This window comes from Erinaceus europaeus, chromosome 21, assembly GCF_950295315.1.
Source record: "Erinaceus europaeus chromosome 21, mEriEur2.1, whole genome shotgun sequence".
NCBI lineage: Eukaryota > Metazoa > Chordata > Mammalia > Eulipotyphla > Erinaceidae > Erinaceus > Erinaceus europaeus.
In genome coordinates, this window is record NC_080182.1 from 11,232,163 (window position 1) to 11,258,228 (window position 26,066).

Genomic DNA, 26,066 nt, shown 5'->3' on the forward strand with positions numbered 1-26,066 from the left:
TCCTGAGTTTGATCTCTGACGCTGCATATGCTCTGGTTCTCTCTCTCTCCCTCTCCCTCTCATCAAGCAATAAACACATCTTTCCAAAGAGTGGAGAAGCAAGGCCCTCATCGTTTGAGGGGGGAGCCAGACACCCCACCCCCATGCCGTGAGCCCCAGGGCTGAGTCAAGGCTGCTCTGGGAGGGGGCTGTGCCCAGCTGTCCCCGCTGCGTCACGTCAGGAGCAGGAGGCCAGGCAGCTCGGCTTACAGGGCCCGGGCCCGCTCTATATATAGTCCCGGCGGGCAGCTGTGAGCCGGGCGCAGCAGGGCGAGGCAAGGTCGTGCAGGCAGCATGGCGCTGGGCTTGGAGCAGGCGGAGGAGCAGCGGCTGTACCAGCAGACGCTGCTGCAGGACGGGCTCAAGGACATGCTGGACCACGGCAAGTTCCTGGACTGCGTGGTGCGCGTGGGCGAGCGGGAGTTCCCGTGCCACCGCCTGGTGCTGGCGGCCTGCAGCCCCTACTTCCGCGCGCGCTTCCTGGCCGAGTCCGAGCACGCCGGCGAGCTGCGGCTGGAGGAGGTGTCGGCCGACGTGGTGGCCCAGGTGCTGCACTACCTGTACACGTCGGAGATCGCGCTGGACGAGCGGAGCGTGCAGGAGCTGTTCGCCGCGGCGCACCGCCTGCAGATCCCGTCCATCTTCACCATCTGCGTGTCCTTCCTGCAGAAGCGCCTGTGCCTCGCCAACTGCCTGGCGGTGCTGCGCCTCGGCCTCCTGCTTGACTGCGCGCGCCTGGCGGTGGCGGCCCGCGACTTCGTCTGCGCGCGCTTCCCGCTCGTGGCGCGCGACGCCGACTTCCTGGGGCTGTCGGCCGACGAGCTCATCGCCATCATCTCCAGCGACGGCCTCAACGTGGAGACGGAGGAGGAGGTGTTCGAGGCGGTGATGCGCTGGGCGGAGGCGGGCGACGCCGAGGCGCAGGCGGAGCGCGGGCGCGCGCTGCCCACCGTGTTCGAGAGCGTGCGGTGCCGCCTGCTGCCCCGCGCCTTCCTGCAGCAGCGCGTGGAGCGCCACCCGCTCGTGCGCGCACAGCCCGAGCTGCTGCGCCGCCTGCGGCTGGTCCAGGACGCGCACGAGGGCCGCCTGACCGTGCTGCGCAGGAAGAAGCAGGGCCGCGGGCCCGGGGGGCAGGAGCGGCCGGGGGCCGGGGCCGCGGCCGGGGAGAAGGAGGAGAAGGAGGAGGAGGAGGAGCGCGCCGATGAGGAGCGCGTCCTCCCCGGGATCCTCAACGACACGCTGCGCTTCGGCATGTTCCTGCAGGACCTCATCTTGATGGTCAGCGAGCAGGGCGCCGTGGCCTACGACCCCGCGGCCAACGAGTGCTACTGTGCTTCCCTCTCCACCCAGGTCCCCAAAAACCACGTCAGCCTGGTGACCAAGGAGAACCAGGTCTTCGTGGCCGGGGGCCTGTTCTACAACGAGGACAACAAAGAGGACCCCATGAGTGCTTACTTTCTGCAGGTGCGTGGCGGGTTCCGGGAGAGGTAGAGAGACAACGGGGGCTGAGCTGTGGAGCCTGGGGACTGTCACTGGGTGTGGGATGAGATGCAGGCCGGGGGTCCCCCAGAGCCACGTACCTGCAGGCGGAGGACAGTGCCGGCGGGGAGGGTAGCCCAGCAGGGCCTGGCCTAGGAGGCCCAGTGGCGGCACAGGCTCTGGGGGCTGGCGAGGAGGAGGAGGAGCCAGGCTAGTCCTGGGCCCCCAGGAGAAGGGCCTTTGCATAATCTCTGGGACTGGCGTGTGGGAGAGTGTCCCAGTGGACTCGGACTGCTCAGTTCTCCCACTGTACAACTGAGGACACGAGAAAGGGCGAGGAGAGTGGAGTGCCCTCTCCCAGTTGTAGGGCCTCAGAGGGTAGAAAGAGTTTCCTGGAGTTTGGCTATTTGGGTCTTTTCTGTTCCTTTCTTTCCTTTTTACTTGATGGGACAGAGAAATCAGTGGGGGAGATAGAGAGGGAGAGTCAGAGAGACAGCCGGAGCTGCCCTGTGTCTGCTGGGGACTGTCACTGAGAATGAAATGAGATGCAGACCAGAGGTCCACCAGAGCCACATACCTGCAGGTGGGGACTGAGGGGCTTGAACCTGGGTCCTTGCACATGATCGTGTCTGAACTCAACTGGGTGTCCCACCACCCAGCCCCTGGCTGTGTAGTTTTGAGCCTTGCCAGTTGGGTAGAAGTTGGAGACCTGAAGGAGAGGGTAGTGGTGGCCAGGGGCAGAGCTGGGGATGAGTCTAGTGAGGGATGTGTTCAGTGAGGCCTAACCATGTGCAAGACAGGGGGTGGGGGGGGCGGTAGCTTGTTGCCAGGGTTACGCTGGAGGCAGGGTGTGTGTGTGTGTGTGTGTGTGTGTGTGTGTGTGTGTGTGTGTGTACACTGTACAGTTCAAGGCTGGGTCTCAGAGTTTCCTTGGCAGTGGGATGAGGTGGGCAGACCTCTTCGAAAGCTGTGCTGGGGAAGCCAGGCCTCCTTCTTGGAGGCCCTGCCTCAGCTCTGAGGCTGGGGTTCTAACAGTGCTGTAATGGTGGTCTCACCCTTCCCAGGGTGGGGAAGCTTAGTGTGAGGAGTGGCACTCTTTCTGTGGACATGTTCCAGCCTGCAGACCCATGCCTGGAGGCCCAGGGTGATGGGGTGGGGCAGGGACCTGAAGGCCCACAGCTGACCACCCATCCGGTCCACCCCTGCCTACAGTTCGACCACCTGGACTCAGAGTGGCTGGGGATGCCACCTCTCCCTTCTCCACGCTGCCTCTTTGGCTTGGGAGAGGCTCTCAACTCCATCTATGTGGTCGGCGGCCGAGAGCTCAAGGATGGCGAGCTCAGCCTGGACTCGGTCATGTGCTACGACAGGCTGTAAGCACACATGGGGACAAGACCAGGCCTGGGGTGGGGTGGAGGAGCTGGAGTGGGGTGTGGGGTGCAGGGTGTGGGGTGTGGGGAGTGGAGTGGGATCTGGAAGCTGGGATTGGTCCAAGACCAAGGAAACACCTAGCAGGAGCCCGGGGCTTGGGGCCCAGGTGGGGTTGACAATGGAGGACACTCGGGAGGTGGGAGTGGAAGGAGTGAGGAACTGAGGCAGCTCCTGTCATGTGGCAGGCATACCTCTGACATGTGTCATGCCTGACTGTCATCCCTTTCAGGTCATTCAAATGGGGTGAGTCAGACCCCCTGCCTTATGCTGTGTATGGCCACATGGTGCTGTCACACATGGACCTTGTCTACGTCATTGGAGGCAAAGGCAGCGACAGGTGAGGCTCTCCCTGGAGGGAGTGCAGGAGCAGGGCTCTGGATGCCATTGGAAGGACAGACCTGGGGGAGGCAAGAGTGCTCCCACCAGCTTTCTCCCGCTCAGTCTCCCCTCACCCCACAGGAAGTGCCTTAACAAGATGTGTGTGTATGACCCTAAGAAGTTCGAGTGGAAGGAGCTGGCACCCATGCAGACTGCCCGCTCACTCTTTGGGGCGACCATCCACGATGGCCGAATTTTTGTGGCTGCTGGAGTCACAGACACGGGGCTGACCAGTTCCACCGAGGTGTACAACATCGCGGACAACAAGTAAGGCCATTTCCTCAGCCCCTGTTGAGTTTGGTTATCAGCACAGTGACAGTCCTTCTCCCAGATCAGTGTGAACTGGGATTTTGCTACACGTTGGAGCAAGAGTTATGATCTGCTTGGTCTGTGGGACAGAGCTCCCAGGAGCCAAGTAGGAAATGCCAGGTTTTTCACACGGCTCTTACCAGGCTGTGGCCTAGTGCTGCGATTACAATAGTGAACCAGACAGAAACTGCCCTGGTATGAGAAGTCAAGAAAGAAAACTGAGCTGGTAGACCAGTTGGATTCAACCAGTAAAAGGGTAGTAGGAAGAAGGCTGGCTGCTCTGGACAAAGGAGAGTTGGTGTGAAGGCAGTTGGCAGAGAAAAAGTTGGCAGGGCCCATTGGAGGAAAGGCCAGTGCACAGGTTGGCCAGGGTGTGGTGGGTGAAGGGGGAATGGAGTAGCGGAACCAGGGCTGGAGAGGCAGGTACAGGATTGAGGGGCCCCGTCCCGAGAGCAGTGAAATGCCTCCGGCTGGCTTTAGGCTCCGATGGGTGTTTCAGCTCAGGGGATCTGGTGTAGAGAACAGAGGAGCAGAGGCACTGCTGTTTAGAAGAGGTGATGTTGATAAATAAATGAAGGAAAACGTCCCTCAGCAGAGGTGGTGTTATCGCCCTGTGGTGGTTGGAGATCTGCAAATAGTTTTAGAGAATACTTTGGAAGGCAGAATGAAGCCCAGCGTTAGGAGCTGAAGGAGGAGAATGACGTCACCATGAGGGTGATCAGGCCACGAAGGGGAGAAGAGCGGCAGAGCGGGGCACAAGGGACGGGGGCGTAGTAGGCACCATCATGACAGCAAGTGAGGCTGGTTCAGGAGTGACACTGGGGAGATCCATGGTGGAATTTGAGGGGAAGGTCAGATGAAATGACAGGGGAACATGGACGAGGAATGGGAGGCGCTGGCAAATGGGGAAGAACGGGAAGGAGGTGAAGCCAGGAGGGAGAGCAGAGGGGAACAGGGTTGGGACACTGAGACCAGGGATGGCAGTAGGCAGGCGTCACTGAGGGGCCAGGAGGCCCTGCCGGGAGTGTGGGGCCAGGGCCACGGCCACTGTGCCTGCTGACCCCTCTCCCCAACGCCCTGAGTGTTACGCTCCTCTTCATGTCCTCTCCCTTCCAGGTGGGCACCCTTCGAGGCCTTCCCACAGGAGCGAAGCTCACTCAGCCTGGTCAGCCTGACGGGCGTCCTCTATGCCATTGGTGGCTTTGCCACCCTGGAGACCGAGTCTGGGGAACTGGTTCCTACAGAGCTCAATGACGTCTGGAGGTGAGTCCAGCCCTAGGAAGACATGGTGTGTGGGTGTGGGTGTGGGTGTGGGTGTTGGGGGTCATGAACAAGACCAGTGGCTCTCTACATGAGCTGTCAATAGATAGCTGGGTGGGGGCACACCGGGTTAAGTGCACATAGTGGAAAGGACCAGCACAAGGATCCTGGTTCGAGCCCCTGGCTCCCCACCTGTAGGGGAGGGTCAACTCACAAGCAGTGAAACAGGTCTGCAGGTGTCTATCTTTCTCTCCCACTCTCTGTCTTCCCTCCTCTCTCGATTTCTCTCTGTCTTATCCAACAACAACAGCAGCAACAACAGTGGAAAAGAGATGGCCTCCAGGAGCAGTGGATTTATGGTGCAGGCACCGAGCCCCAGCAATAACCCCGGAGGCAAACAAACAAACAAACAAACAAAAAATAGCTAGCTGGGCACACAGGTCCCTCAAGAGCTCGTCCTTCTTCTGGGAGTCCTGTGCCGAGGGGACACCCCCCTCCCCAGATCCATGGCCTCGAGCCTCGGAACACAGGAAGGAAGGAAGCCGGGACCCCACCCCTGCCCCTGGATGCCCTGGCTGACACTCCTTTCCCACTCCACCCCCAGGTACAACGAGGATGAAAAGAAGTGGGAAGGGGTCCTGCGAGAGATTGCCTACGCCGCAGGGGCCACCTTTGTCCCCGTGCGGCTCAACGTGTTGCGTCTGACCAAGATGTGAGCAGCCAGGAGGGAAGCACCACTCCCAGCATGTGGCTGGCAGGGCCTGGCCTTGGGGGCAGGGGGCCGGGGAGAGGCCAGAGCCACCCAGACCCTGAGCAGTACCTGGGGCGGCTTCAGTCAGGGGAGGAGCAGGCTTGTGCTTGCCTGGTCTGCTTGACCCTTTGGAGCAGGGAAAAGGAACCTTGGGGCCCTCCACAGTTCTCCTAGGCCCTCTGATCTTCCTGGTCCACAAGCCAGGCTGCAGGGAGGTGTCCCAGGCTATGTGGGTTGGTCAGTTCCCTGCAGGACCGTCTCCTTGCCTGTCAGTGCCTTGCAGTGTGGATAAGCCTCCTTCTTTACAAAGAATAAAATGCCTCCTGAGTCAGCTGCTTGGGGGCTGGAACCAGGTGCGCCAAGAGCCAGTGACACAAGGTGTGACCCTCAGAGCTGCTGTGTCCTGCTGTGCAGGTCAGTGGGCTCCAGGGTCCACATGGGTGTCCTTTCACACTCCGTGTGCTGCAGACGCTTGACTAGTGTTCTTCAGCCTGGCTGTGGAGCCAGGAGACTGCTGGGAAGGGGCAGGGAATGGCCAGATGGTGGTAGAAAAGTCTTTTATTCTCTAGGTCAGACCTGGCCTGGTGGGGTGCCAGGAAGGCTGAGCCTAGCCCATCCCTCCTCCCCGTCCCATCTCTACTCCGATTTCTCTTTATCCTGCTTCTCCTTCTCCAGTGCCAGGGTTCGCTCCCACTCCTTCACCAGCTGGACGCCACAGTAGGTGACAAACAGCACGGCCAGCGTGGTTTTGGGGAAGCCTATAGGGAGAGAGGCCATGGGTGCTTGGGAGCAGCACCCCTACTCGGTGACACCCCCCTTCCTCTCCCTGCATCTCTCCCCACCTGACTGGCCCTCCCTGCCGAGGCCCTGTGGTGTTGGGGTGGGTGGGGGCACGCGCACCTGGTGTCCCCACAGCCCTGCCCCTCACCTGTGAGCAGTAGGCGCCGGGTGACCAGCTCTGTGAACTCGAGGCTGTTCAGGCTAACGAGGTTGTACGTGATGATGGCCCAGAAGTTCATGGCTCCAAAGAGGCCCCGGATCCTGCGGGACATCTGCTCTGACAGTGCGGCCTGGCCCGTCCAGGAAGGAATGGGCCGTGGGGCCCAGAGGGAAGAGGACACGGTTGGTCCGAGGCCTGGCTCAGGTGGCCCCCAATCCTGGGACATGCTGGCATCTCTGAGAATCTTGGGGCAGCTCTCATGCACTGTCAGACTGGGGAAGGTTGGGATGAGGTCTGGAGAGAAGATGGAGGCTGGCCTGTCCAGCCAGGAAGGGTGCCTAACACCCTGCAGAAGGCAGGGAGGTGTGGGTCAGCTGACCATAGGCTGAGCGGTGGCTCTGGCAGCCAGGAGTCCAGTGCTGAGGAAACTCTAGGCCGAGAGCCAGGTAAGAGTGGAAGACATCAGGGCCACACCCTCCAGGGATCTCACCACCCCTGCCCTTCCCAGCTCACCTCAATCTGTGCCAAGGGCCCCCACTCTGCCAGCTTCTGCACCCACAGCTCAAAATTGAGGCCAAAGCAGTTCAGGAATGACCACAGGTAGACAATGTCACAAGGCCCAAGCCACAGTGTGGTGACTGCAAATGTGGCCATGGAGGCCACCAGCTCTGGGATCACTGCGGAGTGCTCTCCACCAATGTAGTCATACACGTACCTGCAGGGAAGGCAGGAGAGGGGCTGGAGGTGGGCAACAGAGGCAGAAGAGGGGCCAGGAAGCCACAGTAGGTGACAAACAGCACCGCCAGCTGCGATCTGGGGGAGACCCGGGACTCGGGGGGGAAGCCCACGGATGCACTCAAGTGACTTGCCCTCCAGGCACAATCAATGTGCCTGAGAACTCCAGGATGCGAACGGCCCAGCCTCACATGGGGGATGGCCAATCATGGGGCATCACTGGGGGATGCCATTCATCCCCCCAAGTGGGCTCACCTAGGCCCAAGACTCTGAACTGTGTGCTCCTCAGCCCCAAATCCATCCTTGGTCCAGACATGCACCTGTCACTAGACAGCCCATTTGAGTGACTGACTCCCCCACCTTTGCTCAGATCTGCTTCCTCCCCCTCTCAGCTAGTGACATGGCCGCCCATTTGGTGGCAGGCCGGAAGCCTTGGTGCCATCTTGGCCCCTCAGTCCTCCTTTCCACTCCCATCCAAGCCAGCACCTTCTGCTGGCCACATCTGTCCCTACGCACTGCTCACCACCTCCACGACCACCACCCTGGTCCAGAGACCCTCTCCTCCCACCGAATGATTGCTGGAGCCTCTTCAGTAACATCCTTCCCTCTGCTCTCGTTGCCACTACCGTCCCTCCCTGCACAGCAGCTGGAGGCACAGGGGTATAACTCAGGTCATCCACCAGACCCTCCCCACAGCTTCTCATTGCATTGCAGATGAACTCAGACTCCTGATATTGCCTGGAGGGCCCCACAGCCCGGCACCTGTCTTGCTCCCTGACTCTTCTCCCCTTCATGCTGCACCTCACTGGCCTTTCTATCCCTTGGACACACACAGCTGATTCTGCCTCAAGACCTTTGCACTCATCCCCTCCTCTTGAGTTTTCTTCCCCCCAAGTTGCCTTTTACTGCAGTCTCAGTTCAAATATCACGCCGCTGAGGCCCACCCAGACCCCAGCTAGAGACCCCTGTGGGCAGCTCTTGTCCCATTACACTGTCTGACCTTCTTTGTCATACTGACCAGTTTCCAGAAGGATCTTAGTTATTTATTTACCTGTTTATTATCTGTTTCTGCCCCCTAGACTGTAAGCTCCTTGAGTTCAGGATCTTTGCCATCTCCCCAGTGCCCAGAACAACGCCTGGCATGTAGTAGGTACTCAATAAATATGTGTGAAGGAAACTCAGTAGAAGAAGCCTGAGTCACTGACCTCTCTGTTGCTAGGTTTCTTATCACTAGCAGTTTCTCCTCCACGCAGTCTCAGTCACCCACTCCCATGGCCATACCCCAACCTGCTTACCTTTTGAAATTTCACTCCTTGACGATGATTCCCCTACCCAGGTCCTTCGCTTCAATTCCCTTCAGTCTCACCAACATGCACACCTCCCCCTCGCACCTTCACCGTGGCCCTTAACCGCCTTATAGTCGAGGGTGTATTATTATAAGTAACCCCCAACCTTTGTCCCTCAGGGCTTTCTTTTTGTCAATCGGAGAAAGTCCAATCACTGACTTTGCCCCCCTGCACTTAAGAAGCATGGGGGAGATCAAACACCCCTGCACGTGAGAAGCACTACACCCATGCCCGCCAGCCCCACACCGGCTCCAGTGCCAGGGTTCTCTTCATCACTGGCTTTTCCACCCACATCTCCTCTGCTAGCCAGCAAGGGCCTGGTGGGGGTATGGGCAGGTGGCGTGGAAGGAACGCTGACGCTGCCTCCCTCCACCTGTCTCCTCAACCCTGCGTCTCTCAGCTAATGACCTTGCCTCCTACTTTATGGAGGGAACCAAATCCCTTACGTGTCTACACTAACCTGCCACCCTCTGCATCCACACTGCTCCTCTTCCCCTCCTCACCTCCATCCCCTCCACCAGCTGCCTGTCCTGCATTGCCCACTTCCTAGACTCTCGAGTACTGTTTTCTCCTCCCTTTGCGATGTTCCACCTCTCCCTGTCTGTCCCTCCAGGGCTGGACGTCTTCCAGGAGTTGTCCCACACGAGAACTCCTGTGGTCCCTCAGTTTCCTTTCACTCTTCACCTGTCCTGTGTCTCTAGTGGAACCTGGAGTCTTCTATGTCGTCATCATGACTGCTCAGTCCCAGCCTTCCTTGACCCTCAGCAGCTTCTGACTTAGACGGTCCCACGTGGCTGGTCCTCCTCCACTTTCCAGGGCTGTGGCGTTTCTTCTGCTCCTCTGACCACGGCAGTGTCTTCTGCCGGCTCAGTCTTCTCTCCCTGCTCCCCAGTTAGAGTCCTTCCAGGCCCAATCTCACTTGTTCTGTCCTTGAGATTTACCCACATGCAAGGCCCAAACCCCACCCACCATGCTCAGCCTTCTATCCCCAGACGCCAGTAAACCCCAGGCTCTCAGACTGCACCCTGGGAAACTCCACAAGGATGTCTCCCAGATATCAGCCAGATGTTTCCCAAACCGAACCATTCTGTGGAAGCTGCTTGGCCATCCTTCTTCCTTCCCGATGCCCCCATTGGCCAGGCCCCCTGCCCCACTTAGCCGCATGCCGTGCCTGCCCTGCGGTGTGTCTGTTCCTTTGCCTAGACTGCTGCTAAACCCTCTTCACTGCTCTGTTTCCTCTGGCCCCAGGGGGATTTTTTTTTTTTTTTTTTGAGCCGTGGAGCACTGTCAACACCCTGGGTTGACACCTGGGTTGCTTGTGACTGGCCTCCACCCCCACTCTCCCATCCACAACTTACTTGCAAAGCCAGTCATTTATGCCCCGGTCAAAGTGCCTGTGAAGAGAGAGCAGGGTGTGAAGGTAGGAAGCTGGGGGAGCTGGGCCTGGGGCTGGGGGCTGGGGGCTGGCTGGGCCGGCTCACGTTTCTGAGAAGACGTAGAGCGCTGTGATGCACTTGGGTGCCCGCGGTGGGTCCAGGTGGTCCAGGCGTGCCACCGTGTTGACCACGCCAAAGAGGACCGCCGCCTTCACCCAGTCGTACACCAGGTTGGAGTAGGCTAGGCCGGCTGGGGGAGGGGCGTCACTGTGAGGGCTCCCAAATGCTCCAAGCCCCAGTGTCATGAAGGCACTGAAGCCAGCCCTGCACTTCCGACCTTCTCTCTCGGGTCCTGAGTGAGGTCCTCACACCTTCAACAGCCCTATGAAGACCCCCACCCCACCTACGTGGGGGGATGGGGTCCCACATCCCCAGGAGACCCCGGCTTGTTTTTTGGACATTAGTCCGAGGCTGGAGTGCTGGGGTGCTTTGTGAACTACCTCTGGCTCTGGCTTCATGGGACAAAGCTCCTCCAGGACCCAGGGAGTCCTTTACTTCCCTCCCTTCTTTCCTTTCTTTTTCCTTTTTTTCAGACAGAGACAGAGAGAGACCACAGCACTGAAGTGCGGTGGGAGTTAGACTTGAACTTGAGTCATGCACCTGGCAAAGCAGAGCAGGTGAACTACTGCACCAGATCCAGACCCAGGAACTGCAACGTGCAGCCCCCCGCCCCTGCTCCTACCCTTCTACAGGCACCGTGCCCTCTCCCGGCTCGGTTTTCCCAGCCAATCTCTGCCCGAGACGAGGGGACTGGGTCTTTCTGGGGGGTTGGCCCCGCCCCACCCTGCTCTAGCTCCAGTCTGCACCCACCAAGGGCGCTGTCTGGGAGGCGGTTGGCGAACTTGAGGTCACTGGGGATGGTGAGGATGTAGAAGAAGTGGAAGAAGATATCCACGGCCACGACGGACACCACGCTGAGGCCCGCCTGGACCCGGATACGCCACAGCTCGCCCTGGGGCCTCACCGGCTCCACCTGGCTCACCTGGAGGGTGGACACGTCTGAGGCCCTGGCTCGGTGGCGTGTTACCTGTTGAGTCCGGGAGTCTGGGGCTGAGAGAGGCAGCTTCATCCTGAGGGTGAAGACATGGCTCTCTGCTGTCTGTGGAGGGTCACGGCCCGCTGGGGGGGGGAGCCCTGGGAGGGCCCCGTCTGAGGGTCACCCTCCTGGGGTCACTGTCTGAGGGGTCAGACCCCATCCTGGGATTCACAGCTCCATTCTGAGGTCACACCCAGAGGCGGGACCTCGGCTGGCCTGGGGCGCCCCTCACCTGGGCGTGAAAGCGATCGAACGTCATGATGGGCCCGAAGAAGAAGAAGGGCAGGTAGAAGTTGTACTTCAGCAGGTCGGTGAGGGAGTAGCGGCGGTCAGGGTGGGCGCAGCGCTCCAGGGCGAAGCTGGTGCAGCGCAGCACCGTGAAGCCACTGCCCCCATGGAACAGCACCTCTCGGAGATCAAAAGCGCCTGTTACAAACCCGCTCTGGAATGGAGAGAACAGGCCGCCGGCTCACCGGGTACCCCTCGCCTCTGGGAAGCCCACCCGGCTTTCCACGGGGACCCAGCCCTGCCCTGCCCTTTTCTAGAACCCTCCAATTCTGGGACTTCTGCTTCTCTCAGAACTGGTCACACTGGCCATTGAGGGAAAGTTTGTGCAGGTCTGGGACAGAACTGGTTGGATCCCTTTGTGATGGGGGTGACCACCTTTGTGGGGTGGCCGCGGCCATGATCTCAACCTTGGAAATGGCTGGGAAGGCAAAGAAAGTGGTTGGGGAGAAAGGAGGGGAGCTTCTGGTGGGGTGAAAGGTGGGGCTCCTATATCCTATTTCACCCTCCATCCCCCCCCAGTGCACACCTGCCAGGAGATTAAGGGGTCCAGCTTGAAGGAGGCCAGGCCAGCCAGACCGAGACTAGCACAGAGCCAGGGCTGGCCCAGGAGTGAGGCCACGTAGAGGCTCACACAATGGCCAAGTAGCAGCAGCAGGTACCAAGGGCCCATGGTACCCACCACGGCCAGTGCCCCGTACACGGCGTACATCCAGGAGCGGAGCTGTGGATGAGAGAGGAGAGAAGATAGACAGACAGACAGACAGATAAAGCTGTGTTCACCTGTTCACAAGACAAACATGGGTCCCCAGGCCAGGTTTCCCATCAGCCTTGGACCCGAGGAGGAGCTGGCATGGGAGCTTGGTGGGGGTGGGGGGGACGACTCGGGTCTGGCTCACCTGGGGGGCAGCCATTGTGCAGAGCTTAGCAAACAGCACGTGTCCTGAGAGGATGAAGATGATGATGTTACGGAAGGAGGTGAACCACATTACCCACTCGAAGTCGGCCACGTCCTGGGGCAGATAGGGTGGGTTAGGCAGGGGCAGGAGTGGGAGCATAGAGCTGCTCAGTGCTGCACCACCTTGCTGGCCTGTGAGCCTCTGAGGGAGGTTCCAGGCTGATGGTGAAGGGGCTCAGTGCGGGCTACCTGGCCATATACCCAGGTGCCCGCTTACTCTGCACACTGGCTGACCTCCCACCACCACTGTGTCGCTCCTAACACGGCGCTGGGGCCCTCACTGAAGCACATCTTGATTTATGTCCTAACTGAGCAGGACCCGGGACTGGTGGTGGGACCGTCGTGCCAGGCCTCAGGGACCCTGGTGGGGGGCTGCACACCTACCATCTTCCGGCCGATGTACTCCCAGCCAGGCTGCACCAACTCCCGGAAGCTCTTCCTGTGTGCTCCATCTGAGAACACAGTGTGGCCTCAGGCAAGGGGTGCCTTCACCCATACGCCCCCACACCTGCAGCCTTGGCTGACCTGCCCCGTTCTGGAGGGCAGGGAGCGGGTCTGAGTCTCTCTCTCTCCCTCTCTGCCTCTGCTTTCTCTGAGCATCGCTGTGTCTGGGGCCAGACCTCCCACTGCATGTCTGAGGGACCTTCTCTGTCCTGTGTGTCCAGGTCCCCTGTGAGTGCCTCTGCGCCCATGTCTCCTATGACTGACTGGCTGAGTCCAACCTCCAGGATCTAGAGAATACCCTGGACCTGAGTCTCTATGTCTCTGTCTCTATGTCTCTATGTCTATGCCTTGCCGGATGGAATGGAGGCCCCCAAGGTCAAAGGGGCTTCCTCCTCCCACCCCAGGGCCCTGCTGTTACCTTGTGAAGCCTCCAGCAGACCCTGGCCAGAGTAGGCCAGAGCCCCACTCAGAACTAGGGAGTACAGGCCCAGCTCGGCTGCTGGCAGGGGCGTCTTGATTCCCATGGCCTGGATGGGTCTGGAGGAGACAGGCTGGGTGAGGGGAGTGCTGCCTACTCCCCACCCCCTGTGCTTCCCATCTGTGTCTGGGGGGGGGGGGGCGTTGCTGAGGTGAGGGATGCCTTTCTTTTTTTTCCTTCTCCAGGGTTATTGCTGGGCTCGGTGCCTGCACCATGAATCCACCGCTCCTGAAGGCCATTTTTCCCCCCCTTTTGTTGCCCTTGTTGTAGCTTCGTTGTGGTTATTATTATTGCCCTTGTTGACGCAATTCGTTGTTGGATAGGACAGAGAGAAATGGAGAGAGGAGGGGAAGACAGAGAAGGGGAGAGAAAGATAGACACCTGTAGACCTGCTTCACCGCCTGTGAAACGACTCCCATGCAGGTGGGGAGCCGAGGGCTTGAACCGGGATCCTTACGCCGGTCCCTGCGCTTTGCACCACATGCGCTTAACCCACTGCGCCACCGCCCGACCCCCGAGGGATGCCTTTCTAAAGAGAGACAGGTACCTTGTGCCACCTCTCTACCCGGCCCCACTTGCCCAAAGCCCCCCTATATCCATCGCACACACTAGCTGCAGCTCTAGCTCCTGTCCCCCCACCCCAATAAGAGCAGTTTCACCTTCGACCTGCCTCCCACACCTTTGTCAGTACCTTCATACCTTCTGGGTGGCCACACCCCACACTCTGCTCAGCCTGCGCCTGGCCAAAATGCAGAGGTAGAGCAAGCCCACCTGCATCATTCCAAGCACCCCGAGCCCCAGGGCCCCCATTCATCTCTGTCATCCCCCCTCAGGTCCTGGCAGAGCCCCACCTGCTGCTCTCCCCCCAGTTCTCAAGCCTCTGCAGAGCTGCCTCGACTTCCCTGAGATGCTGAGAAACCCCCCACCCCAGGTCCTTTCTGCCAGTACCAAGTCTCCATCTCTCATTTTTCAGCCTTTAGCCTTTTTACTGAGCCCCCACTGTCCCACCAGTCTCCAAGTCCTGCCTGTCATGTCCCTGGCCCCAGTCTGTGTCTGGGACCACACAGCCCACTCTCAGGTCCTGGCTTCGGGCTGGAGGCTGTGCTATTTGAAGAGGAGCCCTGGGCTAGTGGGTGTGAAGCCAGGCAGGGCTCAGCAGGCACCAGGGAGGGCGCTGGATACTGTCCAAGGTGCTGCCCTGCACTGGGCTTGGGGTGAGCTTAGACAGTCCCTCCTGCCAGGGACTAGTCCGTCCTCAGGAACCCTGCTGGGCCATTCCCAGGACATCAGATAACACCCATGCCCTTCCAGTCCCAGACAAGGCCATTCCAAAGACCCCACAGGTATCCAGAATGAAGGAACCCAAATTAAAGGGAGGTAAATGCCTGGGCATGCTCTCTGGGCCGGGTCAAGGTGACAGGCATGGGCATATCTCCCATCCCAGACACTCCTCCAGAGCTTCCTGACAGCCCAGTAGCCAGCTTCCCTGGACCACCCCCCTCCCCAGTCAGCACTGTCCCTATTACACAGACAGAGGGTGTCATGGACCAGAGAGGGGCAGGAAACTGTCAAGGTCACACAGCATAGAGTGCTCACAGTGGGATAAGAGCAGGCTCCCAGCGGTGGGGGGCTGCAGACCTAAGTTTTGCCCTGCTGGTCTGTGACCCAAGGTGCCTCTTCACTGGCCAGGCGGGGCAGGGTGGCCCCACCGATCGGGTAATGGAGCTTGAAACTGGAGCAGCGAGGAGCCCGCAGAATAGCTTTGTCAGCTGCCTCCCACTCGCCACTTTCCAATTTTAGCTTCCCATGGCCGGTGCAGGGTGTCCCCAGTGAGGCCGCTGTGAGCAGGGCCAGGGCAGACCCACCTGGGACTTCTCCCGACAGACCCCCCGCACCAGGTCAGCCCATGGCCCTGGGTGCCCCTGCTCCTTGCTCCAACCTGGGTCAGGTGCACCTGGGGTAATGCCCACACTGGGCCTGAGGTCCAGGGGGAGGGTCCTGGTGGGCTTCACACATCGCAGGGACCCAAGCTCAGCTACGTCCCCAGCTGGCACTGACCTTGAGGAGACAGGGGTCTTGGCACACTGCCCACCTCGGGACTCCGGGGTCCTGTGTCCGACCGTGTGTCTGTCCGTCCGACTGGGCTCTGGAGCCACCGTGGGGTGTGTCCAGCCCTGGGGTCCCCACCCCCTTGAGGCTTTGAACGGTGAGTAGTGACAGCAGGAGGAGCGGGAGGAGGAGGACAGGGAGGAGGTGGCCTTCCTGGAGCGGAGCTCAGTGGAATGCTGCAGAGCTGCTGGGCCACGGAGCTGCAGGGAGGCTTGTGGGGGGTGGGGGGTGAGGGAGAGGCCAGTGACATGGGCGCTGACAAGGACACCTAGGCCCCACTTCACCCTGCCTCTCCCTGTCTGCACAGCCTGGGCCTCCTACTCACTGCTGGCCAGGACCCCCTATTCCAGGAAGCCTTCCAGGTGACCCCTGCTAGTGTCTCCAAGCTTACCAGCCCTGCCCACCCCACCCCCAACCCCATCCAGCTCTCTCTGCTCTGTGAACTCTAGCTGGCAACTTTCCCTGGCCTGCCCCAGGGGAGACGCACCTAGCCCCCAGCTGGGGTCCAATTCATTGTGCTGAGGCTCCAGGCAGGCCCAGGGGTGGTGTCTAGAGGCAGAGGCAGGAGTGGGGCATGGGGGAATCAAGCTGTTTGGCTGAGGCTGCCATGAGGCACAATACCAAGGGGACCCCTATATCCTAGCCTTCTTCGCAGGGCGTTTTAGGTGGAAAGGACCTAGTAGGTCTCTTAGAAGGACAGCACCCCCCAGAGGCAGAGCATGGGCGTGTGTGTGTGTGTGTGTGTGTGTGTGTGTGTGTGTGTGTGTGTGTCGGGGGGTGGTGGACTACAGAAGGGGAAAGGTATCCCTGGGGGGCAAGTGTAGGAAGCTCGGAAAGTCCCCCTTTGGAACGAGGATCCAGAGTCTGTGGAACTGTGGGGGGCTGTCTATGAGTGTGCAAGGCAGCAGGGTCAGGGGCTCAAAGGAGCCATGTGCCTGAGCTCCTGAAGATTCCCTGACCCCAGTGTAGCTCAGCCGAGGAGAGGAGAGGGGAACAGAAAGAGGGAAGATCTCCCACATCTGGCCATGCCTCTAGGTAGCGAGCTCTTGCAGTGCTGGGCCCCAACCCTGAGCAGCACAGACAGCACAGGGGCTGCGGGCTGGGAGGAGGTCAGTGGGAGCGCTTCCTGGAACCAGGGGCCCCTAAACAGAGCCCTGAAGCCAAGTTTGCTGTCCTTAGGAGTAAGGTCACTGCATGTACATGGATCTGGATCGTTGCTTTAGGGTGTTATCACAGTGGCCGAGGAGTGATGCACGTGATTGAATGCACACGTTACTACCGCCTGCAGGGAGAGGTTTCATGAGCAGTGAGGCAGTGCTGTAGGTGTCTCTTTTTTCCTCTCCCTTCTATCTCAACTTATTAAATATAAGAAAAAAACTGTTGTCACAACTCACAAGGGAGGTGTGACCAATAAGCCCCAGTTGGTAGAGAAGGAAACTGCCACAGGAGGAGGCTAGGTAGTTGTACGAGCCACGCATGACCATTCGGAAGGGTGGGAAAATCCAGTTGACAACTCACGGGGTGCTGGCTGAGCCCAGTCTGGACCAGCCATCCCAGTGCTTTCCGGAGACCCAGGAAGAGTGGCTCAGAGGTTTGGCCCTGAGGTGAAGAGCACTGGTTCAGCCAGCCGCCTCAGGGCACAGGTGAGCGTTTCTGTATAGAAATGCATGTGGCCTGCTTTGGTCCTCTCTCTGATGCGGTGCTGGGGACTGAACCTAGGTGTTTGCACAGGTGCTGTGCTGTAGAGCTGCCTCCTTGGTCTCTTTTCTTCTTTTTTAAATTTATTCCCTTTTGTTGCCCTTGTTGCTTTATTGTTGTAGTCACCATTGTTATTGATGTCGTTGTTGTTGGATAGGACAGAGAGAAATGGAGAGAGGAGGGGAAGACAGAGAGGGGGAGAGAAAGACAGACACCTGCAGACCTGCTTCACCGCCTGTGGAGTGACTCCCCTGCAGGTGGGGAGCCGGGGGCTCGAACCGGGATCCTTCGGCCGGTCCTTGTGCTTAACGCGCTGCACTACTGCCTGACTCCTCTCAGTCTCTTTTCTTTCTTCCTTTCCTTCTTTTCTTTAACCAGAGCACTGCTCGGCTCTGGCTTATGGTGGTATAGGGGATTGAACCTGGGACCTTGAAGTCTCAGGCGTGAAAATCTCTTTGCATAACTATTATGCTATCTCCCTTGCCTGTCAGCCCCCTTTGTAGTTTTGTATTTCTGTGTGTGAGAAAGAGGGAGGGATTCTTGGAAGTCTTGTTCTCCCCCCACCCCCCATCCATGAATCCTCAGCCGTCTGCTCCGGGTGCTTTCAGGGAGTGCTGGGGGAGAGCCCGGGCCTCACACAGGACAGCTACGCACGGAGTTGAGTTGTAGCCCTGGCCCACCAGTGCCCAGTCTGTGACAAGGGTCTAGCTTGCGAAACCGGCCAATGACAGGTTGTCAGAGAGCCACAGGCCACCCCACAGATCTAGGGACACCCCGCTCTCACACAGCAGATGTTCGTGGGGTGACTTATTGCCCAGACACACAAAGTGGGGGAGGGGAGGGCAGTGGGGAGCCCGGCATATGGGGACAGAGGGCTAGGGAGAGCCTTGGGACGCAGGGCCCAAGAGACCAAGGGCTAGTGCGAAGGGGGGCAGCTGGCACGGCCAGGCCCCGAGGCCAGCAGCAGGACACTGCTCAGGGACCCAGGGCTCAGCCTCCCTGGAGCTATGGGGCCACAGATGCAGTCGAGAGGGACAGCAGCGATTCTCTTCATTTTGTCCTTGCTGCTCAAGGTGAAAAGGCAGGGGGTTTGTGCCACGCACACGACTGTATCACATGTGGCTGTGCGTGCGTGCGTGCGTGCGTGCGTGCAAGGTTCAGGAGAAATGCATCAGTGGAGAGGAGCTGTGTGGACAGTGTGACTTCTCTGCAGGGTAGCTGTGGACTTACTAGGAACGAGGGGCTGGGTCTGGTCACTTTAAATGTGCCAGCCCCCAGCAGGGTCCCTGTTGCAAGTCCCTGGGAGGAGGGACCCAGCAGCAGTGGGATGTACTGGGGGCTGAAGTCAGCTGCAGCCAGGCCGTGACCTCGCCCAGCTCAGCTGTGGGCCCAGGGAGCCTGTGGCCAAGTCCCACCCACTGCTCGGCCAGGTCTCACCTGTCAGCCCTGTAACCTGAGCACTCTGGCTGGAGCTGCCTGGAGAGCCACTGGGGAGATACACAGCCAGGGCACCCCATCACCCTGCCTCTTTGCTCCTCCTCACTCCCCCTTCTGCCTGCTGGGTGTCAGGCATTTCTCATCTGTGAACAGCAAGTCCAGCCCACCTGGTGCCCACCTGCCTGAGGGCTGAGGAGGTGGTGCTGCTCAGGAGGGGCCCAAGCCACGAACCTGGCCCTCAAGACCCAGATCCTGCAGGGTCCCAGGCCTTCCTGCCACCCCTCACCCCCTCGATTACTTCAAGGGGGTCCTGACTACAGGCAGTTCTCTGACACTCTTGCCCCACCCAGAGCTGGGTGGTGGGCTGGGCACCACAGTATGGAAGGTGGTGTGTGCATAGTGGCTGTCTGGGACTCATAGCTGGGACTTCCTGGGGGTCAGGGACCACGCCTGCTTTACTCCCACACCGAGCCCAGGGCAGAGCTGAGAGTCAACAAGTGTTCACAGAGGGGATACTGAGATCAAGCACTTGTCACATAGGTACTGTGCACCAGCTGCTGCAACACTGGACACTCGTTAGCACAGTGTCTCCCGGGACACGGGAGCACTGTGGGCACGCGGAAACCTGATCTAAATCGGGGCTTCGGGGCTAAGCGCCAACAGATGTGACAGGGACCCCGGCACAGCTCCACCACTCTCAAGGCTGATGGCAGCATCTATAAGTGGAAGCGATGACTGAGCAGGGCTGGAATTCCTGGCTGACCTCTGCAGGAGGCTAGCTGGTCAGACTCCCCTGAGACAGGAGGGCAGAAGTTACTATACCTGACTGCAGTTTTCTCCCCATTTTTATGCACCATGCAGTGAAATCAGCTTGACAGCACATGTCCTTGAAACAGAAGCAAGCAGGTGTAACAGTCCTGGGGGGAGGCTTCTATTACAGTGCCTACCCCCCTTTACAGACGAGACCATGGAAGTGGAGAGAGGTTAACAGCTTGCCTGAGGCCACACAGCTGATGAAGGGGAAGGAGGTATGCCCCAGATACTGTCACCCATCCAGACCCCATGACCTGAAAGTCTTTATTCTTTGAATCTGAGCTGAGGGACCAAGAAACCACCCTGAGTGGCCAGGGTGTGGGTCATGCCACCCCACACGAGCTGGTGGCTTTGCTGTTCCACCCGTCCCCAGAGGAAGAGTGGACGCTCTTGTCTGCTTCTCCCTCCCGTAGCCTCCCTGCCCACTCAGACTATCCCCATCATATAAGGGTCTGACCCAAGTTCAGCCCTTCCTTCCCTGTCACCTCACTTCCTGCTCTTTCTGCCACAAGGCTGCTGAAAAGAACCCCTCTTTCCCAGAAGGATAGTGGCCTTCACTCCATCAAGCCAGGGCACCTCCAGATCTGTGTCTAGACCCTATGCAGGGTTGGGGTCTCTCTAACTGGAGGGTCAGCATCAAGCCCTTCCACAGCCCCCTCCCTGAGGCGGGGCTTGAGTAAAGAGGGCTCTGGGAGCCCCAGGTGACTCTGCCTGGGGCAAGGGCGTTTTCACAGCGTTGCACACCCACATTTGAGGTATGACTGTTGTTCACAGTGGGAAGTGTGTCTGTGCCCACACAGAGGCAGCTGTGCGTGAGCTGGCACTGCAGGAGTGCGTGTGTGCACGGGTGTGTGCTCCTGAGAGGAGGCATCTGTCTCTGTGCTGTGTGTGCATAGGGAACCCTCCTAGGAGCCACTCTCCCAGGGCAGTTACCACAAGGAGAGGGGTGACACGGTCACCGTCACAGCAGGGCACTGGGGCTCCCTGCAGCACCCTTGCGCACCTCCGCTGACCCCCATACAGTATACTTGCACCAAGACCCATTGCCTTAAATTCCTCCTGCCAGAAGCTTGGAAGCAAATGGGGGAGCATCTTGGAGTGGCTGGCTGGGGGCCAAGCTGCTCGGCTGTGAGGGGCACGGCCGCCTGGGCCATGTGCTCGGCATCAGCCAGGCAGGGCTCTGTATTAGCGTGGCTTCTTCATCTGTAAGCGGTGCAACCCCTTGGGTCACCATGGGGCTCAGTGGGGCCGGGTTCTCATAGCAGAAGCTCACTCACGGGGGGGCCCCGGTGATTACGACAACAATTGTTATAATTGATAATAATCAAGTCTGAGGCTCTGCATCTAAGAAAGGACCCGAGGAGTGGGCTGGCAAGGTGGCCGAGCGTCCCCAAGTCTGCCGAGAGTGGTGGGGCAAGCTAACCACAGAGAGGGTGGCATGGGGGTGTGGGGATGCCCCTGTCAGGGGTGAGGGACGAGGGGCTGGGCAGCCTGGGGGATGTTCCCAGCCAAGAGCACCAAGGGTTCCCCTGTGCATGTGAAGCCCAGCAAGGGTTCAGGAACCACCAGCCGTGTGTCCCCTGGTGGTGATCATCTGTCCCAGACTGTGCTCCGGCTGCCTGGCTGTGGTGGTGATGCCTCCTCCCTGCTGACATGAGCCTGCCCGGGTCCTCCTCCAGGGATCTCAAAGGCCTTCTCTTTTGCCCTCCTGGCCTGCTCGCCGTGCAGCACCTCCTCCGGGAGGAGGGGATGAGCTAGGTGGCCCAGGTTGACTCCCCTTTCCTCTCAAGGCCCGAGGTGACCCCCTCCAACCAGGCTGATTCTGGGCTGTCATCCTAGTGCTTGTCCGTTTTCTGCTGCCGCAGGGCCTGCAGAAAGACCCCCTTCACCTGGCCCAGGGTCTCGTGGTACATGTGGATGTCCTCCTCCTTGCCCCGCAGGGCGCTGCCCAGGGCTGCCTTCAGCATTTCATTCTCCTCAGCCTGGATGGCCAGCCTGGACCGTGTGGAGACAGGGCTCAGTACGGCTGAGCTGGCGCACGCAGGCGTCCCACAGGCCCTGGCCACCCAGGGGACTGCCAGCATGGCTCCTCTCGCAGTTCAAGATCCTCTCTGTCCTGTCCCCTCCATGGGGGACTCACCATGCAGGGCTCCCCATGGGCCTGGCACCTGTCTGTCTTAAGGGTGAGCACAACTTTGTGGCCTTTTCCCCTCTTTTCTGTCCTATTACCACACTGGACCTTAAAAGGCTTAACTGACTGAGGAAAGTGGGTCCAGCCACCCAGGTGTCTTAAAGTGCCTTGCGGGACCATGGCGGTCAAAGCTGGGTCTCTGCCCTCTGGAGCCCAACTGCTGGCCTGCAGGCCTGAAGCCCTGGGCCTGTGGAACCAGCCTTCCAGGCAAATGGAGACCGGGTGTGGAGCAACCCATCTGCCCACAGCCGCCCGGACAGGGCCACCCCTTGGGGAGATGGGGGCAGAAGAGCACCTGGTGGTCAGCTCCTCCATCTGCGACTCCACAGGCACATTGGAGAGCTGGCTGAAGGGTGGGTCCTTCCTCTCGCTCCCATTCAGGTTGTGCCTGGTGCCAGAGGCCGGCCGACCTGTGGGGCAGCAGCAGCCATGTTCTGTGATGAGGCCGTGGCCCTGTGCGGACCCTCCCATCTCTGCTGTCTACTTTCTGCTTTCCTATGTGCTGACACCATATACCTCCCTCAAGGTGCAAGGCAAGGACCCTCCTTCCCCAGGGTCCCTCCCAGCTGCTGCTTGCCTGGGGTCTCTGCTATAGCCCTGATTCTGTCTGCTTTGTACCAAGGTGGGTCCTCTCACTGCTGTCTTTATCTTGCACTTTACAAGCTTCAGGAAGGCAGCTGGGCCCAAGCATTGGCTGCAAGTTGAGTCAAGTACAGGCTGTTTCTACAAAGTGCTTACACTGACAGGTCCCTCCCTTGCTGTCCCACCCCAGCCAGCAGCTGCATGCATGCACAGTTGGTCCAGGAGCGCTGGGACCAGGGCCTAGTGATAGACTCAGGAAAGAAAGCAAAGCTCTACTGCTGGAGAACCTGGGCAGGACCACAGCACCAGGAAGCCCAGTGCCGAAAGGGGCCTCTTTCCAGGGCACTGCAGTTCTCAGAGGCAGTGCGGCCCAGGAGGAAACACCTGACATCAGCAGACCTGGCTTCTACTCCCCACCTCCTGCAATATGGCTTTAGAGAAACCCGCAACCTCTCTGCTCTGGTTTCCTCACTTATAAAATGAGGTTAACAGTTCTTGCTTCTAGAACCCTGTAAGGCCTGAATGAGTTTCCACACGGACCTCAAGAGCTAGCATGACTGAACCACTTTCTCAGCGATGTGGATGTCTCCAGCCTCCCCTCACATTCCCGCCCTTCATGGCACTCCACTGCTCCTTGTCCCTCCCCCCAGTCTCCAGCTCTTGTTCCAGAGCCACTGCGGCTGCTGTCACATGCCCTCCTCCTCCCGCTGTCTCTGCTCAGTGAGGTCTTCCCCGACTGCCCCACAGCAAACAGCTGCTCTCTCGGCACCTTCACCCCCTGCTTCAAGTCACAGCACCTGCCTCCACTGGACCCATCGTGCCTGTCACGGAGTTGCTACTGTCTAGCTTCCCTCCTGGAGTAGGGCCACCATGAGAAATGGAATTCCAGCATCAGGTCTCCTGCACCCCCTCCCCCAACCCCAGGAGCAGGAGGCTCTCAGCCACTTTGCCCTCACTGTCTGGGCAGCCAAAGTAGTTCCCTGATGTGCCTCCCCTGGCTGGGGCAGGAGGTGAGCTCAGGCCTGCTGACACAATGTTCCTAGGGGACCCGCTCCTGCAGGCCTGGCAGTCATGGAGGTGAAGCCACGGAGACCTTTCCAGCCTGCACACTAGGCAGCTCCTGGAAGGCCCTTGTGAGCTCTGGGCTCTGCTGCCGGCACAGCTCCCCCTTTGTGTCCCACTTCAGGCACTTCCTTCTGATCTCATCTGGGCCGGGGACAAAGATCTTGATGCCCTTGGCTGGGGGAGTACTGGGGAGTTGAGAGGATGGGCAGTAGGGTGCAGTGCCTCCATTCCAGGGCCTGGAGGGGGCTGGGAGGCAGGACAGTCTTCCTCCCTGGGTGTCAGCCAGCTTTGAAATGGCTTCTGGTTCTGGCATCCTAGTACCCAGCTCACACCCCAATGTGCTGGAGAGTAGACTTTTCAGTTTTGGATGATTTAAATTACTTTTTAAAAAATTTTTAATTTATTCCCTTTTGCTGTCCTTGTTGTTTTCTTCTTGTTGTGGTTATTATTACTGTTGTTATTAATGTCGTCGTTGCTGGATAGGACAGAGAGCAATGGAGAGAGGAGGGGAAGACAGAGAGGGGGAGAGAAAGACAGACACCTGCAGACCTGCTTCACCGCCTGTGAAGCGACTCCCCTGCAGGCGGGAGCCGGGGCTCCAACCGGGATCCTTACGCCGGTCCCTGCGCTTTGCGCCACACCTGCTGTGCTACCACCCGACTCCCCGGTTTTGGATGATTTAACCTCCCTGTACAGAGAGGTGTAGCCACATGACTAAAGTCTGTCCAGTGAGCTGACAGTAGAAGTGCCTGAGACAACCTCACTCATGGTCAGGGTCCTGTCTCTAAAGATGTGGGGCAGGCTGCTGTCCTCCCCTCCCTGCGGCTGGCAGGAAAGTAGCAGCAGCCATCTTGGTCCAGGAAGTGGGGACTGCACACTGAGGATGGTCAGCCCAAGGCCGAGGAGTCTGGGTCCCTGAGCCTCTGCAGCGGCCACTTCCCCCCTCCTTATCCTTGACTGCTGCAGAAGGCAGACAGGGGTCCTCTTCTGGCCAGGCCTGGGGGCCATGGGCCTCCTAGCAGAGAAGCCTTGCCCCATGAGCAGGAACTCTGAACCAAGTCAGCAGAGGACAGAGGACTGAGGGCCGAGGGCTGAGGTGAGGGGCTGTGAGGTGCTGGCTGGGGGTGGTCAGCAGAGGCACTGCCGGCTGAAGGCTCACAGGTGGGCGGGCCGGGGCCACATAGGGCAGTGGTGCTCTGGGGCTCCTGGATTGAAGTAGGAGGCCAGGAGCGGAAGCCTGCAAGTGGTAGGAGGCCTCTGCTCTCCACATTTCCTTCCATGGGGCTTCCCAGGGTTGCCCCCTGGCGCCCTCTCTGCAGCCCCCGCCCGGGCCCCTTCTCCAGCCCCTACCTGTTCTGCTCCTGGTGGCTGATCTCTGAGAGGCTGCCGTCCTTCCAGGCTCCAGGCGCATCTTCTCCAGGTGCTGCTCCAGTGCCACGGTGCGTTGGCGCTCCTCTTTTAGCTTCTTCTCTGACTCCAGAAGTTTGCCATTGCTCTCCTCCACCCTGGTGATTAGAGAGGAGGGGCTGCCACACTCCAGGGCAGGCAGGGGCAGTCCCTGATGCTGACAGGGCTTGCTCTTCTTTCTTTTTATTTCAAGGATGTTATAGACACAGGCAGTGAGAACTCATTTGGTTGAGTTGGGAAGATACCACCACCAATGGTACAAGATTCTCACGCCGAAGGTCCTGAGATCCCACCTCCAATCCCTGGTGCCACCATAAGCCAGAGCTGGGCAGTGCTCTGGTGAAAGAAGGAAGGAGAAAAGCCATGCTGTTCTCGTCAAGGCTTAAGAAAAAAAGAGGGAGTCGGGCAGTAGCGCAGCAGGTTAAGCAAAGCGCAGGACTGGCATAAGGATTCCGGTTCGAGCCCCCAGCTCTTTCTCTCCCTCTCTGTCTTCCCCTCCTCTCTCCATTTCTCTCTGTCCTGTCCAACGACATCAACAATAATAACTACAACAATGAAACAAGGGCAACAAAAAGGGAATAAATAAATATGTAAAGTTGCATTAAATTTTTTTTCAAACTCAGCATCCCTTCCCCACTCTCTCTCTCCAGAGGCTATTTCTCCTAGCACTTTCAGCTGTTTCTCTGAATATTTACTGCCACACTTCTATAGATACTTATGTTGCTATTTTCCTAAAGATTTTAAATATAATCTTTTGACTTCCTGTCATTCAGCATGAGAATTAAGTTTCATTTTTGTGCTTCTCCCCCTTTACCCACCAAACAGAATCACCTTACCACCTCCCAGTGTATTACCATTTTATTTTTGCTATATTAACATCAGGTGGTATTTTAGTTTTCTGTTGCTGCTGTAACAAATGACCACAAGCTTACTCATGTAAAACAATACCAATTCGTTATTTCACAGACTGTATGTCAGTTCAGCAGGTATTACTGATTTCCCTGTTTCAGCAGCTACCACCAAACTCAAGGTGCTGGCTAACCTTGACCCATATCTGGAGGTCCCAGGAGAAATCTGCTTCAATCAGGTTGGAAGAATTCAGCCCCCACTAAAGGACTGAGGTCTCCTGTCTCCTGCTGGCTGTCAGCATGGTCATCTTCATCTTTTAGAGGCTGCTCAGTCTCCTCCATGTTCAAAGCTAGTAAGCTACCCTGACCAATCTCTCACACTGCAGCATCTCTGACTGGTTCCAGATGGAGAAAGTCCTCTGTTTTTAGAGGCTCAAGGGATTAGTCTGGACCTGCCCGATAATTCAGGATAACCTTCCTATTTTAGGGCCCATCAAGATAACTACATCTTGCAAAGTCCTTTCTGCACACAATCTACAGGGGCATAACAGCAGAGATAATAGCCCTCGGCTGCCACAAACACCAGGGCCACCTCACACAGCAGGGCTACT

At 58.7% G+C, this 26,066-nt stretch overlaps 3 protein-coding genes across 7 annotated transcripts in view; 1 reads left to right on the plus strand and 2 right to left on the minus strand.

Annotated features, from left to right (window-relative positions):
- Nucleotides 1–276: 276 nt before the first annotated feature.
- Nucleotides 277–6,001, plus strand: KLHL40 (kelch like family member 40). Its single transcript, XM_007517372.3, has 6 exons — nt 277–1,503; nt 2,731–2,891; nt 3,179–3,286; nt 3,409–3,594; nt 4,753–4,899; nt 5,501–6,001. Exons 1-6 carry the CDS (start codon nt 334–336, stop codon nt 5,610–5,612), a joined length of 1,884 nt encoding a protein of 627 aa, XP_007517434.1. The 5' UTR covers nt 277–333; the 3' UTR covers nt 5,613–6,001.
- Nucleotides 6,002–6,190: 189 nt separating this feature from the next.
- Nucleotides 6,191–15,705, minus strand: HHATL (hedgehog acyltransferase like). Of its 3 annotated transcripts, none has more exons than XM_060180389.1 (12): nt 15,364–15,705; nt 13,246–13,364; nt 12,768–12,835; nt 12,325–12,438; nt 12,108–12,149; nt 11,373–11,582; nt 10,915–11,086; nt 10,150–10,294; nt 10,027–10,062; nt 7,101–7,302; nt 6,576–6,717; nt 6,191–6,405 (listed from the first exon to the last, which is right to left on the minus strand). In XM_060180389.1, the coding sequence occupies exons 2-12, from the start codon at nt 13,349–13,351 to the stop codon at nt 6,284–6,286; spliced, it is 1,359 nt and encodes a 452-aa protein (XP_060036372.1). In that variant the 5' UTR covers nt 13,352–13,364; nt 15,364–15,705; the 3' UTR covers nt 6,191–6,283. The 3 variants fall into 3 exon arrangements, with proteins under 3 accessions (XP_060036372.1, XP_060036371.1, XP_007517426.1); XM_060180388.1 differs by having other exon boundaries at nt 11,955–12,149; nt 15,398–15,700; XM_007517364.3 differs by having other exon boundaries at nt 11,955–12,149; nt 15,364–15,697.
- A 4,950-nt stretch (nt 15,706–20,655) lies between these two features.
- Nucleotides 20,656–26,066, minus strand: part of CCDC13 (coiled-coil domain containing 13) — a 69,323-nt gene continuing 63,912 nt past the window's right edge. For 2 of the 3 annotated variants that reach the window (XM_060180386.1, XM_060180385.1), the window contains 2 exons: nt 24,551–24,705; nt 23,841–24,437 (listed from right to left, as the gene is read on the minus strand). In XM_060180386.1, coding sequence (XP_060036369.1) covers nt 24,148–24,437; nt 24,551–24,705 — 445 coding nt within the window. In that variant the 3' untranslated portion in view covers nt 23,841–24,147. Of the gene's footprint in view, nt 21,358–21,848; nt 21,964–23,840; nt 24,438–24,550; nt 24,706–26,066 lie in introns of those variants that run through there. The other variant, XM_007517353.3, reaches the window with a different exon arrangement.

Excerpts from the sequence above, each read along its gene's own strand:
- KLHL40 (XM_007517372.3), top strand. The coding sequence starts at position 334 with ATGGCGCTGGGCTTGGAGCAGGCGGAGGAGCAGCGGCTGTACCAGCAG. Across the intron at positions 1,504-2,730 it reads TGAGTGCTTACTTTCTGCAG|TTCGACCACCTGGACTCAGA; the intron begins GTGCGTGGCGGG and ends CCCTGCCTACAG. Across the intron at positions 3,287-3,408 it reads GGAGGCAAAGGCAGCGACAG|GAAGTGCCTTAACAAGATGT; the intron begins GTGAGGCTCTCC and ends CTCACCCCACAG.
- HHATL (XM_060180388.1), bottom strand. The coding sequence starts at position 13,351 with ATGGGAATCAAGACGCCCCTGCCAGCAGCCGAGCTGGGCCTGTACTCC. Across the intron at positions 12,836-13,245 it reads TCTGCTGGAGGCTTCACAAG|ATGGAGCACACAGGAAGAGC; the intron begins GTAACAGCAGGG and ends CTGTGTTCTCAG. Across the intron at positions 12,439-12,767 it reads AGTACATCGGCCGGAAGATG|GACGTGGCCGACTTCGAGTG; the intron begins GTAGGTGTGCAG and ends TATCTGCCCCAG.